Source organism: Cynocephalus volans, chromosome 2 (genome assembly GCF_027409185.1).
Source record: "Cynocephalus volans isolate mCynVol1 chromosome 2, mCynVol1.pri, whole genome shotgun sequence".
Lineage (NCBI taxonomy): Eukaryota > Metazoa > Chordata > Mammalia > Dermoptera > Cynocephalidae > Cynocephalus > Cynocephalus volans.
This window is the reverse complement of record NC_084461.1, coordinates 172,703,262-172,721,264: the sequence shown is the minus strand read 5'-3', so window position 1 is coordinate 172,721,264 and position 18,003 is coordinate 172,703,262. Positions and strand designations below refer to the sequence as shown.

The 18,003-nt window shown below is 35.8% G+C and overlaps 1 protein-coding gene across 5 annotated transcripts in view; it reads left to right on the top strand.

Moving 5' to 3' along the window:
- PPP3CC (protein phosphatase 3 catalytic subunit gamma) overlaps positions 1–18,003 on the top strand; it is an 88,925-nt gene that overhangs the window by 17,479 nt on the left and 53,443 nt on the right. For 4 of the 5 annotated variants that reach the window (XM_063084879.1, XM_063084876.1, XM_063084873.1 and 1 more), the window contains exons 2-3: positions 13,136–13,333; positions 13,670–13,794. In XM_063084879.1, the coding sequence (XP_062940949.1) occupies positions 13,136–13,333; positions 13,670–13,794 (323 nt within the window). Of the gene's footprint in view, positions 1–13,135; positions 13,334–13,669; positions 13,795–18,003 lie in introns of those variants that run through there. The other variant, XM_063084886.1, reaches the window with a different exon arrangement.

Here is an 18,003-nt window from a genome sequence, read left to right as displayed (position 1 = left end):
AATGTGTTTTGAACAGGGAGAATATTCACAAATCTCCAGGCCTTCCTTTCATTTATCCTATAAAGTGTATTATGAATTTCACCAGTACAAGCTGATTTAAACACAGAGATAAAATCTTTTTGTGGACAGCTGTTGTGTCAGACTTTGTACATGAATGTATGTTTTCTTTAACCTGAAAGATACCCAAATGTTGAGACGTTTATTTTTAACACATCTTATTTTACATGATTAACTTAGGAACGCTCAACTTTTCTATTGATTTGTCAGTTTTTTTTTATCAAGTTTAATAAAGCAGTATTCTCACAATAGTTTTTTTTTTTTTTTTTTTTAAAGATGACCGGTAAGGGGATCTTAACCCTTGACTTGGTGTTGTCAGCACCACGCTCAGCCAGTGAGCGAACCGGCCATCCGTATATAGGATCCGAACCCGTGGCCTTGGTGTTATCAGCACCGCACTCTCCCGAGTGAGCCACAGGCCGGCCCCTCACAATAGTTTTGAGTTAATTAAAACTTGGAGAATGCCAAACAAAGCTAGTAATTTCTATAATCCTTAAAAAAAATTTAATAAGATAAAAGGCCAAAGCTTTGTGTTACCTATAGTTATTTAGTATAAACCTAAAGATGCAGGTGTGAAAGATATCGTAACAGTTTTATTATTATGAATTTGGGAAAGACAAAAATCAAAGAGAATTATATCCCAAAATATAAGTCATGCATATCCAAAGGAAACATATAGTTACAGGCAATATTTTAAAAAACACAGCAATAAGTAACAGTGATTGTTATAGGAATGTTACCTTTTTTCCAAAAGAGAGGAAGTTTTAAAAATATGATTTAATAGTATGTCAAAAAGCACAGAGTTAACAGAATATTTGGGTGATTTTTCCTTTTCCAAGTTTTGCATCTCCTAGGCACACCAAAATATAGTCTACTTGATAGAGGCTTGGGATTCCTAAACAAGTCTTTTCTTCAATAAATTTTCTCCTTTTTGCCCTGGGATTTGAGAAGTCCTTTAGCGAGGCAATTTCAGAATTCAAATTATATTTGGAAGCCTCTTCACGTTAATTAAAGATTATGGACCCCTGGATATTCAAAATCCTGTTTCTTTATTGTTTTAAGATAACTCTCAAAGTCTTGTTCATCTTAAAAGTTCTCCAAGAGGCCATTTGTAATTCAAAATTTTTTCCTGGTGACATTATGCCCTTTGTTGAATTATATTCATAATCTGAAAACATGAATGAAGCAGGTACAGGAGGCTCAGAGTAGACACAGAGTTAGACTGAGAAAATCCCAGAGCTAGAGTTTTTGTATTAAAAAGTTTTTAAAAATTATCAAGTACAATATACAAAACTTGACAAATCGTAAGTATGGTTACTTGTGTAACCAGCATCCAAATCAAGAAATAGAACATTACCTAAAATAAGTGTTGAGACAATTTTCTTTCAAGAAGGCTGTGTTGGTGATGTATTTTCTGAGTCCCTTTGATTCTGTTAGTATCTTTCTGTGGCCTTCACACATAATATAAATTGTTTAGCCATGTGTAAAATTTACAGGTCACAACCTTGTCCCATCAGTGATCTATATGTATTATTCCAGTGATGCTAGAAATCTAATATTCCAGGAAAAAACCAAAATTGTAGACCATCGTGATTTAAGTTTTTTCTTTATCCTTAAAATTCAAAAATTTTGTGAGAACATGTCTTTTGGTTAGCTTTTTCTGAAGCACAGCGATCCAATTGAATGTATTTAAGCAGACCTTTCTATAGCTCAGAAAAGTTTTCAAATTCATTTTGAGTATTTTACCTGTTGCATTTGTTCTAGCCTATTTCTTCAGGAATATCATTAACTCTTATTCTGACTCTCCATTATCTGTTCTCCGTATGTTATCTCCTCTCATTTTCATATTTGTCCTTCCCTTTGCATTCTAAAATAGCTTCTCTAGTTTGTCTTCTATATTACATATTCTAGCAGTTTGATTTCTGCTTTTTTTCTCTCCAGTATGGTTCTAAGTTTGCTAATCTGGTTTTAGTTTTCCTAGTAATTCTTACTTATCTCAACAATTCTTCCTTTCATCTCATTATTGCCTTCTGTTTCTATTTCACAAAGGCCATGTTTTGTTTTCTGTTTTTGTTAGTTTCATACATATGTCATCTAGATCTTGTCATTTTCAATGATTTGCTCTTCCATTCAGTCTTTGGGATGGTATTCTTTCCCTTTCTATGCAGAATTTTTTTTTTTGACTGATGATCCCAAGAGCCTGTTCAGTGTTTGGCATGTAGCAAATACCCTATAGATATTTTTAGTCTTTACTTAAGCTTGAACGAAGTGAGTTATGCCTAGGCTGAGATCACTTGAAGCTTGGCTCAACTGGGATTATTGATTGAAGCACCTACTCTACTCAACAAGCATTACAAGAGACCAAAGCAGAAACTGCAAGGTAACTTTCGCTGCGATCTGGTTAGCTGTGATTCTAGGGCAGAGGAGTTAGACTCCACTTCCTGATAGGAGAGAGGCAAGGTGACTGCTGTAGTTTCAATTTGTCCTCCAAGAAAGTATGTGTTGGAAATTTAATCTCCAGTGAAACAGTGTTGGAAGGGGGGCCTAATGGGAGTGTTTAGGTCATGAGGGGTCTACTCTTATGAATGGATTAATGCCGATTATAAAAGGATCTCTTGCTCCCTTTCTCACTTTCTTTGCCCTTCCACCATGGTTTGATGCTGCAATAAGGTCCTCACCAGATGCGGGGACCCTCAGTCTTTGACTTCCCAGCCTGCAGTGTGAGCCATAAAAATTTCCATTCATTGTAAATTACCTTGTCTGTGATACTCTGTTATAGCAACACAAAACAGACTAAGATAGATTGCAGACAGTATGTGGGATAAGAAATATCATTGCAGGGGCCAGCCTGTGGCTCACTCAGGAGAGTGTGGTGCTGATAACACCAAGGCTACGGGTTCGGATCCCATGTAGGGATGGCCAGTTGCTCACTGGGTGAGCATGGTATTGACAACACCAAGTCAAGGGTTAAGATCCCCTTACTGGTCATCTTTTTAGAAAAAAAAAAAAAAAAGAAATATCATTGCAGGGCTAGCTGCTTAGCTCATTTGGTTAGAACACAGCCTTGTAACACAAGGTCAAGGGTTCAGATCCCTATACGAGCCAGCCACCAAAAAAAAAAATATATATATATTGTTGCAGCCATTTTTGGAAACTAAAATCTACTACATAAGAAGCTGTACAAATATTTTCTCAGATATTGTAACAGCAAAATATTTACAGTAATTGAAATTTTCAGAAATTGGAGATTTGTTAAGTAAATTATGATATCTACCTATGAGAACACATTTTAGTATTTTAGAGGTATCTATGTATGTGCTTATGCATTAAGGTATTTGTTTTGATTAAAACTTCTTTATCAACACATAGAACAGTGCTTAACACATAGTAGCAATTCAGTAAAATTACTGGGGTGAATTCCTTGAGAATACTTGTCAATCATTTGTAGTTTTTATGGTGAGAGTTTTCATTTTGTTCTGTGCCTTATTTTCATGTGTATTTTGGTTAGATGTTGTCTTAGTCCATTTGGGATGTTATAAGAGCTGGCCGGTTAGCTCAGTTGGTTGCAGCGCAGCTTTGTAACATGAAGGTCAAGGGTTCAGGTCCCCATTACTGGCCAGCTGCCAAAAAACAAACAAAAAACCAGAAAAAAACCCCCAACAACCCAGAAACAAGCAAACCATTTGGGATGCTATAAAAAAAACTTTAGACTGGGTAATTTATAAACAACAGAAATTTATTTCTTACAGTTCTGAAAAGAGGCTGAAAAGTCTATAATCAATGTGCCAGTAGATTCAGTGTCTGGTGAGAGCCTGTTCCTCATAGGTGGTACCTTTTATGTGTCCTCATAAAGATACTAATCCCATTCATGAAGGGAAGAATCTTTATGATCTAATCATCCCCCAAAGGCCCCACCTCTTAATACTACCACATCAGGGCCAGCCCGTGGCTCACTTGGGAGTGTGGTGCTGATAACCCCAAGGTCACGGGTTTGGATCCCTATATAGGGATGGCCGGTTAGCTCATGTGGGAGAGTGTGGTGCTCACAACACCAAGTCAGGGTTAAGATCCCTTTACCGGTCATCTTAAAAAAAAAAAAAAATTACTACATCAGGGATTAGGTTTCAACATATTAATTTGTGGGGGGACACAAACATTCAGACCATAGCAGATATTAAGAGATATTGAATCAGCAGTTGTTTGTTTGTCATTTTAAACTGGAAGCTTGACATTTTATTTTGAATCAAACATTTAAAAAAATGTATGCTTTTCATCAGTAGTTTATTTTTATCCCTTCTGTTGATATTTAGAAGGAAGAATCATGAAGTTTTTGTTTCTTTTTTAAAAAAAACAGCTAGCAAACTAGAGAAAATATTTGTACAGCTTCTAACGTGGCATCCTAAATTACTGAAACTCCTTTTCAACATAGTGTTGGAAGTACTAGCCAGAGCAATCAGAGAAGAGAAGGAAATAAAGGGCATCCAGATTGGAAAAGATGAAGTCAAACTGTCCCTGTTTGCAGATGACATGATCCTATATATCGAACAGCCTAAAACCTCTACAAAAAAACTCTTGGAATTGATAAATGATTTCAGCACAGTAGCAGGATACAAAATCAACACACAAAAATCAGTAGCATTTCTTTTCTCCAATAGTGAACATGCAGAACGAGAAATCAAGAAAGCCTGCCCACTTACAATAGCCACCAAAAAAATAAAATACTTAGGAATTGAGTTAACCAAGGAGGTGAAAAATCTCTATAATGAGAACTACAAACCACTGCTGAGAGAAATTAGAGAGGATACAAGAAGATGGAAAGATATCCCATGCTCTTGGATTGGAAGAATCAACATAGTGAAAATGTCCATACTACCCAAAGTGATATACAAATTCAATGCAATCTCCATCAAAATTCCAAAGACATTTTTCTCAGAAATGGAAAAAACTATTCAGACATTTATATGGAACAATAAAAGACCACGCATAGCCAAAGCAATGCTGAGCAAAAAAAATAAAGCTGGAGGCATAACACTACCTGACTTTAAGCTATACTACAAAGCTATAATAACCAAAACAGTATGGTACTGGCATAAAAACAGACACACTGATCAATGGGATAGAATAGAGAATCCAGAAATCAACCCACACATTTACTGCCTTCTGATCTTTGACAAAGGCACCAAGCCTATTCACTGGGGAAGGGACTGCCTCTTCAGCAAATGGTGCTGGGATAACTGGATATCCATATGCAGGAGAATGAAACTAGATCCGTACCTCTCACCGTATACTAAAATCAACTCAAAATGGATTAAGGATTTAAATATACACCCTGAAACAATAAAACTTCTTAAAGAAAACATAGGAGAAACACTTCAGGAAATAGGACTGGACACAGACTTCATGAATACGACCCCAAAAGCACGGGCAACCAAAAGAAAAATAAACAAATGGGATTATATCAAACTAAAAAGCTTCTGCACAGCAAAAGAAACAATTAAAAGAGTTAAAAGACAACCAACAGAGTGGGAGAAAATATTTGCAAAACATACATCTGACAAAGGATTAATATCCAGAATATATAAGGAACTCAAACAACTTTACAAGAAGAAAACAAGCAACCCAATTAAAAAATGGGCAAAAGAGCTAAGTAGGCATTTCTCTAAGGAAGATATACAAATGGCCAACAGACATATGAAAAAATGCTCAACATCACTCAGCATCCGGGAAATGCAAATCAAAAGCACATTGAGATACCATCTAACCCCAGTTAGGATGGCTAAAATCCAAAAGACTATGAACGATAAATGCTGGCGAGGCTGCGGAGAAAAAGGAACTCTCATACATTGTTGGTGGGACTGCAAAATGGTGCAGCCTCTATGGGAAATGGTATGGAGGTTCCTCAAACAATTGCAGATAGATCTACTATACGACCCAGCTATCCCACTGTTGGGAATATACCCAGAGGAATGGAAATCATCAAGTCGAAGGTATACCTGTTCCCCAGTGTTCATCGCAGCACTCTTTACAATAGCCAAGAGTTGGAACCAGCCCAAATGCCCATCATCAGATGAGTGGATACGGAAAATGTGGTATATCTACACAATGGAATACTACTCAGCTATAAAAACGAATGAAATACTGCCATTTGCAACAACATGGATGGACCTTGAGAGAATTATATTAAGTGAAACAAGTCAGGCACAGAAAGAGAAATACCACATGTTCTCACTTATTGGTGGGAGCTAAAAATTAATATATAAATTCACACACACACACACACACACACACACACACACAAACTGGGGGGGGGGGAGAAGATATAACAACCACAATTATTTGAAGTTGATACGACAAGCAAACAGAAAGGACATTGTTGGGGGGAGGGGAGGAGGGAGAAGGGAGGGAGGTTTTGGTGATGGGGAGCAATAATCAGCCACAATGTATATCGACAAAATAAAATTAAAAAAATAAAAAAATAAAACAAATAAAAAAATTAAAAAAACAGCTAGCAAACTAGAGAAAATATTTGTACAGCTTCTAACGTGGCATCCTAAATTACTGAAACATTTGGGAATATATCTCCTTTAATGTTTTGCCTGCAATTGAATAGACATTCTCATTTGGTAATGGCTTGGAAAATATAGGGTGGCCCATTTAAAATGGGCTCTTATTTAAAGGTATTGTTGGAGGCATTGGTGACTTGGCTTCCCCCTTTTAAATAGAGAAAGTATGACATATTCTATTTTCAAGAAGTAGCCATGGCGATATTTTTAGTCTCACATGCTCTCACAGAATTTTACCACTCCCCATCAATAGGTGGAACCTATTTCCTCTCCCTTGAAGCTGGGCAGGCTTGTGACTGCTCCAGCCAATTGATTGTGGTAGAAATGATGTGATGTGACTTCTGAGGCTATGATATAAAAAGGATACAGCTTCCTCCTCACCCTTTTCTCTTGGGATGCTTGTCCTTCGAACGCAGTCACATGAATTGGCCACATGCAGTTATTCTCATCAAAAATCTGAGCTAAGTCTCAGCCTGTAGCCAGCATTAACCACTGTATGAGTGATTGAGTGATTGAGTGAGCGAGTGAGAGAGCAAGCTAGCTAGTTTTCAGATGATTCCAGCCCCGGGCTGTCAAGTATCCAGCTGAGGCCCCAGAAGTTGTGGAGCAGAGACAAGCCAGCCCTACTGTGTCCTGCCGGAATTCATGACCCACAGAGTCTATGAGAGATAATAAATTATTATTGTTTTAAGCCACTAAAAGTTTTGGGTAATTTGTTACACAGCAATAGATAATTAATACATATAACTTTTAGAAACCTGTCATAGGGAAATAATCAAAGATTTGGACAAAGACATATATACATGGATGTTCACTGCAGTATAATTTTTAATAGTAAATAAATTTTTAAAAAATAGTCTAACCAATAGTAAGAAAATTATGTAAATTATGATCTTATTATTCCCCTAAAGAAATTATGATATTATTTCCCTAAAGAATAGTTTATATATATATACATATATATATACATATATATACACATATATACGTGTATATATACGTATATATACATATATATACGTGTGTATATATATATATATATATATATATATATATATATATATATATAGGCAGCCGACTCGTAAGGGGATTGAAACCTGGACCTTGGTGTTATCAGTGCCGTGCTCTAACCAACTGAGCTAATGTATCAGCCCTGAGCGTCTGTATTTTCAAAAAGAAAGTTTAAAGAATTGCTATACAATTGGTTCTGTTATAATGACTGTCAAAACTCATTGAATTGTATGCTTATGTAAATAAAGATGATTAAGAACAAAAGAGTCTGTATATGTGATAAAGGACATGTACCCAGAATATGTAAAAACTTTTCTCAATCGATGAAAAAAAGATATTACATGTTTTAAATGGATAAAAGAATTGAACAGGCATGTCCCAAAAGAAGATACCTAAATGGCTAATAAACAAGTGGAAAGATGCACAACATCACTACTCAGCAGAGAAGTGCAAGTCAGAATCATAAAGAGATACCAGTAGGTATTCCTAACAAAATTTAACAGATGAGCAATATCAAGTGTTGGTAAGAGTATGGAGTAACTGGAACCCTCATAACTCACTGGCATGAGTGTAAAATGGAATAATCACTTTGTGAACTGTTTGGCAAAACCCATGCCCATCCCATAATCTTTCAGTCCCATTCCTGGGCATATAACCAAAAGAAAGGAATGCTTATGTCCACCAAAAGGCAAGTAGAAGAATGTTCATAGCACCTTCATTCATAATAGCGCAAATTGGAAAGCTTATCTGGTGGTATGTTTTGCTGCCCTTAGCTTTATTAATGCAGTTATGCTTAGCATGTAGCTATGTACTTTTAGTTTAATATGTGGTGCTAATGGAAATGTAGGGGATCCCACCCCTCGATTTTCTAACTTTTAAAACTAGTTTCAAATTTCTTAAAAACTTTTCTCTTTAAACCTGTTTGGTTTTGGAGGACTAAAAGAAAACACCATTGCACAGATTGCCCAGAGCACAGATGGTTAAAGTGCCAACTTTTTGTCTGCATTCAGCCCTCAGTACTCCCTTACTCCTAGATCATTCTTGAGCTTCATTAATCTTAACTGTTTATACAGTCTTATACTTTAGTTTACTATTTGAATAGTGCTTTTACTCTCTTATTTTTTGACTCCCTATACTAATTAACCTTGCTCACATTAAGTTTCTATTTATTTATTTGTTTGTTTGTTTGTTTATTTATTTGTTTATTTATTGACAGCAGGCTGGTATGGGGATCCGAAGCCTTGTTCTTGGTGTTATAACACTGCACGCTAACCAACTGAGCTAACCGGCCAGCCCAGATTAACTTTTTAATGCTGTTGTGTTTTTTGAGCAGTGCTGTCTAATAGAACTGTTACTGACAACAGGCTTGGCTTGCCGTCTCGCACCAAACAAATAACTGAAAAGTCTAAAAGTTGGTGCAAGGATTGGAAGCTTTATTCAGATACCAGCATCTGGGGGATGACCAGGCTAAAATCACCCCGCCTTCTGATGCCCGCATCCTTTCTGATGAGGTTTATAAAGGGGAGGAGGCAGGAAAGTGAGGTAAAGTTTTTGTCCTACAGGCAAAGGGGGAGGCTGGTCATGGGATCAGCAGTGTCTGAGTCAGATATCAGGGTCCCATGATGGACTAGGTCCTTTGGCGTAATGGCGTCTGCAGTTGGTGGACTGGTCAGCTTCAAACCCTTGCTGTTACTTCAGGGTTGGAACCTTTATCTCTTAGGGAGAGTTCAAAGACAGTAACCTCAGTCAAGCATCACTGGAACATAGAAATACCTGACTTGTACCTCTAACTAATGTGGATTGGATGCAATTTTTCTTTAAGCAAGAAGATGAGTTAATAGTCAGCTAGGGTATTTTGCCTTTCCCTTGGAATTCCTTTGTTTGCAGTTGATTAGGAAAGGTAAGAAAAGCAAGAAAACTTAGTTTCAGTTTTTAATTTTAGATGCACAACATCTAAAGTAAGTCAACATAAGACGGTGTAACGGGAGATAAACAGGAATAAACTTTTCAGAAGGATCCTTTTGGGGCATGATTTCATCTCTGGGCAGTTTCAGCCATATGGTCAGTTTCTCAATTCCTCTGCTATCCTCAAAGAATCGATGATTATCAGTTCATGAGGTAACGGCTAACTGAAACTTTCTGCTTGGTTTTAGTTAACCCAAAGATGGCTGTTTTCTGCCCAAGAAACTTTTAGAACTTTCTGCAGTAAAGGAAGTGTTCTGTATTTGCACTCATCAGTATGGTAGTTACTAGGTACTTGAGGCTATTGAGCACTTGACATGCCTACTGTGACTGAGGAACTAAACTTTAAATTTTATTTAATTTTAATTAATTTAAATTTAAATTGCCACATGTGACTGATAACTATCAGTGCAGATCTAGAGTTTAAGAAGGAATGAGTTGAGAAAAATATAAGAATTTAGAATCATAAGAAATTAGGGGGGAAATTGCATTTATCGTGATTAAGTTAGAGCAACAATTAAATTAGATAAATTAAATGATAAATTAGAGCAATAATCTCTACATTAGAATCACCTGGGAAGCTTTTTAGAAATACCAATTTCTGGGTCACTGATCTAAAACCTATTGGATCAGAATTTCTAAAAATGGAATGAGGGCATTATATTTTCAAAAGCTCCCTTGGTTGTTCTAATGGGTGATTAGGGTTAAGAATCAGCAAATCATAGTAGTGCTCCTTAGACCTAATTTGCACCAGGAGATCTTGTTAAAATAAAACGCAGATTCTGATTTTAGTAGGTCTGAGCTACGGCTAGATATTCTGTATTTAGACTTTGGTACTGTTGATCCCTAGAGCATAATTTGAGTAGTAAAGAATTTTAGGATCAAAGGTTGAGCAGGAGTCTACTATGTCTGAAATGAACATTTGGTAGCATAATTTTAGAATTCAACAATTTTTATCTGGTTCAGACTTAGTTTCTATATGTCTCAACAGTGACCGTGCATATAATCTATAAGTACTTATAGTAAATAAGTACTTCAAAGTGTTTATTTAGAAATTGATAAAGAACCAAACCTGTTCTTCTGGACAGCGGTGAGGGAAGGGGTAAGTTTCTGTTTTGTTTAGATAAAATGGTCAGGGAAGAGATCTCTAAAGAAGTAACAGTTGAGCAGACAATTGAGTGGAATGAAGTGAAACACCAATTTAGTGTTTTATTGGTTGTATTATATCATTGTTTGGGTGGGGCAGTTCTCCCTTCATATTTAATACAAGTTTGTTATTTTATAAACTACAACTCTTACCAACCAGAAAGTAGGGTGAACAGAGGGATTAAAAGGTCTCAGAACTCCAGCACAGAGTTAAAAACAACAACGAAAAAGCTATGAACTAAAAGTTACTTATCCAGAAATGTGATAATTCAGGGGCTTATAAACTACAGTACTTTCTTGAGGTTTTTTTTGGATTTGAACAGTAGAGACTAGGGGAAAGGAAGTGAAGACTAATAAAACATAACCAAGTGATGGCTGGTGAGTGATGTTGCTGGTTATTTGAGATTAGCTGTGTTTTTACTTAGAATTGCCTTTAACTACTTTAACTACTTTTCTGCTTCACTCTTGTGTGTGTGTGTGTGTGTGTGTGTGTGTGTGTGTGTGTGTGAAGGACTCTTTTATTATTTATTTATTTTTTGGCAGCTGGCCAGTATGGGGATCTGAACCCTTGACCTTGATATTACAAGGCTGTGCTCTAATCAAATGAGCCAACTGACTAGCCCTGCTTCACTCTTAACACACATTTTACTGTGCACAAGAATTATATGGGGAATTTGTTACAAATGCAGATTCCTGAACAGATCCCCAAAGATTCTCATTCTACATGTCTGGGGCCCAATAATATACATGTTAAACAAATATCTCTGTTGATCCTGATGACTGTTGTTCCTGGATAGGTCATTTAAATCAGGATACTTGAGAGTAAAAGGAGGCACTATTAATAATTTAATTGGGACAAAAGAAATAAACTGGAAATATCTCAATAGGCACACAAGGATGTATGGTAACTCTGTCTGGGGCACATTTTAAGAAAATGGTGATTTAAAGTTTAATTTGAAGTTTCCTGCCATTTCCTTTCATGACTGAACTTAGGTGCATTTCCTTTAGCCTTCTCAGGGTTGTTGCTGTTCCCACTCTACTATGAATCAACCTCAACTGTAGTGTGTATAGGACTATCTCGTAAAAGAAGGGAGATGGAATTGTAAGGCTTCTGAACATAACTAGGAGCAACTAGAGGGAGGTGGGACCCACTCCTTTAAAGTTGGAGATTCTTTTTCCCTGATTTGAAGGATATTGCTTTTATTTGCCCTAACCTAAAAACTCAGGACTCTTCTGGAACTTTCCGTTGTGCATGTTGTCCCAAATCAATCATAATTCTTAGTCTTCCTGGCTCAGCTCTGTCTCATTTTTCTTCAGTTAATAATGTAAAAAAAACTGCATCGACCTGGTTAAATTCCCAGTACTTTCAGTTATTTAGGGATGGACTAAAGGGCTAGTATCATTGCTTCACAAAAATGTCTTAAACTTGTTGGAGCTTATGTTGACAAATAAAATTCATATTTTTGTTTTTATTTTTTAATTTCATTTTTCCACAAATTTTTTGAAGTCCTCTCTTATATACATATAAACTTTGTATCCAGTGTAAATTAAAGGTAGTTGTTAACATTTCCAGATTAGAAAACATAACTGTACTTCTCATATCTGTTCTTCTCAAGTTTATGCTGTTACTACAGCAAATTATTATCAGACGTAGCTCCATCCTATTAGTAGTGTTCTTGTTGTTATCAGTAATAAAGTACATTAAGCATCCACCTTTTTTTTTTTTTTTTTTTTTTTTGGTCTGTTTCTTGACCGGTACTCAGCCAGTGAGTGCACCGGCCATTCCTATATAGGATCCGAACCTGCAGCGGGAGCGTCGCCGCGCTCCCAGCGCCGCACTCTCCCGAGTGTGCCACGGGCTCGGCCCCTTAAGCATCCAACTTTTAATAATAAAGTATACATCCATGATTCCTCGATCAGGAACTAAAGTCAGACTTCTAAAACATATGGTTTTATTAGGTCAGTTCTGTGGAAGAAATAAATGCCACTTTAGTGTTGTGCTTTCTTTTCTTCCATTTTCTTTAACCACAATTTCATTTTTAACACCTTTTCTATAGATAGAATGTTAAAGATATTCATATCATTTAGTCCCTTGTTTCACTATTAGCTTGTTCCTTGAATCAGCTTCAAGTCTGTCATGTTTTTATATAAAACATTATAATTTATATACACATGTACATGTCTTTCAAATGACTGTAACTTTAACTGTGACCTTTTGTTAGAATTGATTATTTATGATATACAGTATGTTGGAAATTTTTTCCCCACATATATCTGGCCCTGTGGATCTGAAATCATGGCAATTTATTAGGTTTAATTTGTCATATACAAGAGTGTGTTCATGATTGTTCTGTACACATTTAAGTATTTTAAACTATCTTTTTTTCTCTTTCTAGCTGTCCCCTTTCCTCCAAGCCAACGGCTTACTTTGAAGCAAGTATTTGAGAATGGGAAACCTAAAACTGATGTTTTGAAAAACCATTTGGTAAAGGAAGGACGGGTGGAGGAGGAAGTAGCCTTAAAAATAATCAATGATGGGGCTGCCATCCTGAGACAAGAGAAGACAATGATAGAAGTGGATGCTCCAATCACAGGTATGAAAAGTATTTGCATGATGGCACTTAGATCTGAGCTAATTTTGAGAAATGATTGCAAATAACCAACTAAAATGTGTGATAATTTTTCTAGGAATTATGAGACAGCCTTAGGATTGTTTAGGATATTTTGTTCATTGAAGAAATATAATTTTAAATGTCTAATATTTCCAGTATGGCCATTTAGTATCAATAGATTGCCTACAATTATGTAGCAATCCAATCAAAAGCTAAAGTAATTTAAGTTCAAAGTTAAACTGTGATCCCTGTTGGTATAATGACCTTTTTCTTCTAAGACATAATTTCTCATCTCACCTTATACCTTTTTTTTCCTAGTGTGTGGTGACATTCATGGACAATTCTTTGACCTGATGAAGTTGTTTGAAGTTGGAGGATCACCTAGTAATACACGCTACCTCTTTCTGGGTGACTATGTGGACAGAGGCTATTTCAGTATAGAGGTAAAAATTAAACTGGATATGTTGGAACTACCATATTGTCTTTATAAAAAGATTTACTTTTCATTCTTCAGTAGAAGAAATTAAAATGAGAACACTGGTAGAATTGATATACTTTGTTACTTTCAACAATTAAAATAACAGAGAAGGGCTGGTGAGTTAGCTCTGTTGGTTAGAGTGTGGCTTTATAACACCAAGGTCAAGGTCTCAGATCCCCTTACTGGCCTGCTGCCAAAAATAATAATAATAATAATAATAATAATAATAACAGAGAAATGTTTTAATTAACATGAAAAATCTATTTCTTTTTTTTCAACCATGGAAAATCTAACAGGTAGAAGGCTATATTAACCCAGCTTTGCAAGTAAATTAAATGCTCGTTAGCCTTTCTTCTTTAAAGATAATTTATAGGCTATATATAAATGACATAAGTTACTATTCACACTAAATAAGGTTTGGATTAGCTGACCTTAATTATAAGACCATAAACTGCTAAGCTACAATTAACTCTTAGATTAACTGCCAATGGTAAATAAGCAAGCACTTAGCTTACTGTAGGAATAATTTCTGGTACTGTTGCACATAGTAAGTTTAATAAATGTACATCGAAGGGAAAACATGAATTGCAGTTAATGAAAACTCATAACTTACTTTTATATATTTTGAAAATTAAATGATAGGAACATGGTTGGAATTAAAAACAAATATAAGGGGCCGAGCCCGTGGCGCACTTGGTAGAGTGCTGCGCTGGGAGCGCGGCGACGCTCCCGCCGCGGGTTCGGATCCTATATAGGACTGACCGGTGCACTCACTGGCTGAGTGCCGGTCACGAAAAAACGACAAAAAAAAAAAAAAACAAATATAAGCTTTTATGTGTAAAAGATAAAACTGTTTTAGAACCTAATGCAAGGACTTGAGTAGAGTGGAACCACAGCATGTTCATATTTAATGTCCATTGATTCAACTCTACATGCTTGGCAAATAAAAGAGAAATAACTTTCGAAATAGTGTGAGTAATCATATTTGTAATGTGCCCCAGAATAAGCATGAGGTGAGAAATTGAGTCTGCCTGCTGTTTTTGCTGTCTTTAGTCCTGCCTTTCCCTCACTATACTAAGTGTGTTTCTTGTGACTAAGGTTTATTGTTCATGCAGCATCACTCCCACATGCGGGTCAACTATCTCACCTGAAGCAGGAAAATTTAACAAAATAAATAGCTTTTACTCTTTTTGTAGATAGGCAATATAAATTCATCAATCAGAAAAGTTCAGTGTTGTCTGCTAGTGCCTAAAATTCATTTAGTGCCAAATGCAAGAACAAAAGTTAGTATAAACTGGAAAAATAAGCGCCTTTTCCCTTCTGCTCATTTCCCTTCTGACAGTATCATTGAAAAACTTCCCTACTGGTGTTCTCATCCATTTTGACAGTAAGTAAAAGTACAGATGTTTGAAAGACAAATTGAATGTTTATTTCTTTGTGTGTTTGCTAACATGAGGAGGTTTTAGAGGCTGAAGAGAAAAATAAAGAATTTACTGAATTTTTGTTGTTGTTGTTATGAAATCCTTTTTTAAAATTTTAATTTATCCATATACAGTATAGTTGATTTCCATGTCCCTTTAACAATTCCTCCTTTTTATTTAGTCATTTTATTTAATGAAACAACTTTTTAAAGATAAATATAAATAAAAGCAAACCAAAGAAAAATAAGGGCTGGCCCGTGGCTCACTTGGGAGAGTGTGGTGCTGACAATACCAAGTCAAGGGTTAAGATCCCCTTACCAGTCATCTTTAAAAAAAAAAGAAAACAAAAATAAAAAACTAAATAAAAAAAGAAATATCACACCAAACTATCTTCTGATTGTTAACTCATATAATTTAAAAATCATTTAAAAATAGTTTTATTTCATTAATACATTCAATAAAGCACATACAAAAAATCTACAGTGCTTTTTGTACACATATACCATATTTGGAATATTTTGTTATGCATTTTTTTCCTCACTCATCAACAAAGTTTCCTGAGTGCCAACTTTATGGCAGAGTATGAGAATAAAATCAAGGATAAGATTCATGCTCTCGGTGGGAGTTGACAGTCTAATAGAAAAGATAAACTTATGAGTAGATCTTTCAGTATAGTACAGAAAGTGCTTATTTAATTATCAGCAGTATTCATCATATTAGGGCCTAGCATGGTGCCTGACGCTAGTAGAGGCTCAATTAATATTTGTTGAACAAATGAATATTAATAAATCGTAGTTTGTACTTGGTTTTATCCTGTTGTTTGATGTTTGCTAACTTAAAGGGTTTTTCTGTAATAACTTGAGATGAATCAAAACTCTCAGGTGACAATGTTATTTTATACCACTTTTAAAATTGAACTGTGGGATATATATAAAGTCATTTCTTTATAAATCACTGATATTATAAACTTCTATAGGCTACACCTTAGTCCAACATGATGCAAGTATACACTTGAAAAATAATTTTTATCAATGTCCTTAATAACCATGAATGTGATGTTTTTATCAAATAGATGAAAATAAGGTCATGGAATCTTATTAAATTTTTTTGTTATAAATAGTTTATTTTTTATAGAAAAATTGGGAAATGTAGAATCTAAGAAAACAGAGACTTTCTACAAATTAGATAATCACATTTTAGTATATTTCCTTGCAGTCATTTTTCTTCTTTTACGTTTGTGCATATATATATATATTTTTTTGAGTGATAAGGGGATCACAACCCCTGGCATGGTGTGGTCTGCACCACGCTTAGCCAGTGAGCGCACCAGCCATCCCTATATAGGATCTGAACCCACTGCCTCGTTGCTACCAGCGCCGCACTCTCCTGAGTGAGCCATGGGGCTGGCCCCATATTTTGTTTTTAAAGATAATTGGGATCATTTTGTGTATTTCTTTTTAAATCTTCTTTTCTCACTAAACATTGTTTTAAAAGTATTTTTCTTTATGATTAAAACTTCTGCAAAAGTGTAGATAATGGTGTAAATACCATAATATATTTCACTATTCCTCTACTGTTTTATAAATAGGTTTGTAGCAGGTACTGTTAGCCTACCTTTTCCCTCCTTCTTCCTTATTAACAAAATTCCTATTTTATTCAGATAAATGAGATTGGGGTTGCAGGAGAACTTTTGATCTCAGAGAAGGAAGGCCCTTATCCCTGCCCTATAGAATGAATTGTGGTTTGTCTGAACTAATCAAGGCAATACATTTCCTGTCACCAGTGATTGGTTTGGGGGCAAACATGGTATCTTCTTTTGCCCAGTAATATATGAGGGGAACTCTACTGGGTATTGCTTATTTTGCTTTGGTTTTTGGAAACATTCTTTCTGGATGAAAAGACCCTTATAAGGTGAAGGTTTTCACATCCGCATTCCACCATATCACTTTAAATGTGGATGTGTGTACTGTAGCTGCCATTTTGTGACTATGAGGTGGTGGTATGATGAAGGATGAAAAGCTGACCTGCTGTGAATCACAGATCAAAGAGGTAGAGAGGGCCTAGTTTCTTGGTGACAGTGTTGAGCTGGTACACCAAACCTAGACATCTCATCTCCAGACTTCTTGTTTTTTGAGAAATTTAAATGTATTTATGGCTTGTGCAACAATTAATTGGATTTTGTATTACTTGTACTGTAAGTGGTACAAGGTGGTTTTCCAATTATTTCTGTTCTGTATATTGCTGAAGTTAACATCTTTTTTAATATATCTTTTAAAAAAATTATTGCTTATGAATATTCTTGAGATACAAAGCTGATTGTCACCCCTCATGCCCAAGATGAGAAGGCCAGATCCTTACTGGCAGCATGTGCATTACCACAAATTGTTTTTGTACCCCACCCAATTATTCCCAACCTTCCTCCCCCTCCCCCTTACCCCCCACTCCACTTTGTGTCCCAAGGTATGTTCTCTCCCTGTGCAAGTCCACGCTCCACTGTGGACTGACTTTCCTTTCTTCTTTCTCTCTTAGCTCCCACTTATAAGTGAGTACATGCGATATTTATCCCTCCGTGCTTTGCTTATTTCACTCAGCGTAAGTTTCTCCAAGCTCCTCCATGTTGCAAATGGGAGAATTTCATTCTTTTTTATTGAATACATCTTTGATGGCATTTCTGATATTTCCTTAGATCAGATTCTTATAAGTGAAGTAACTGGACCAAAGAGTTAAACATTTTTTAAGACTTTTGTATGTAT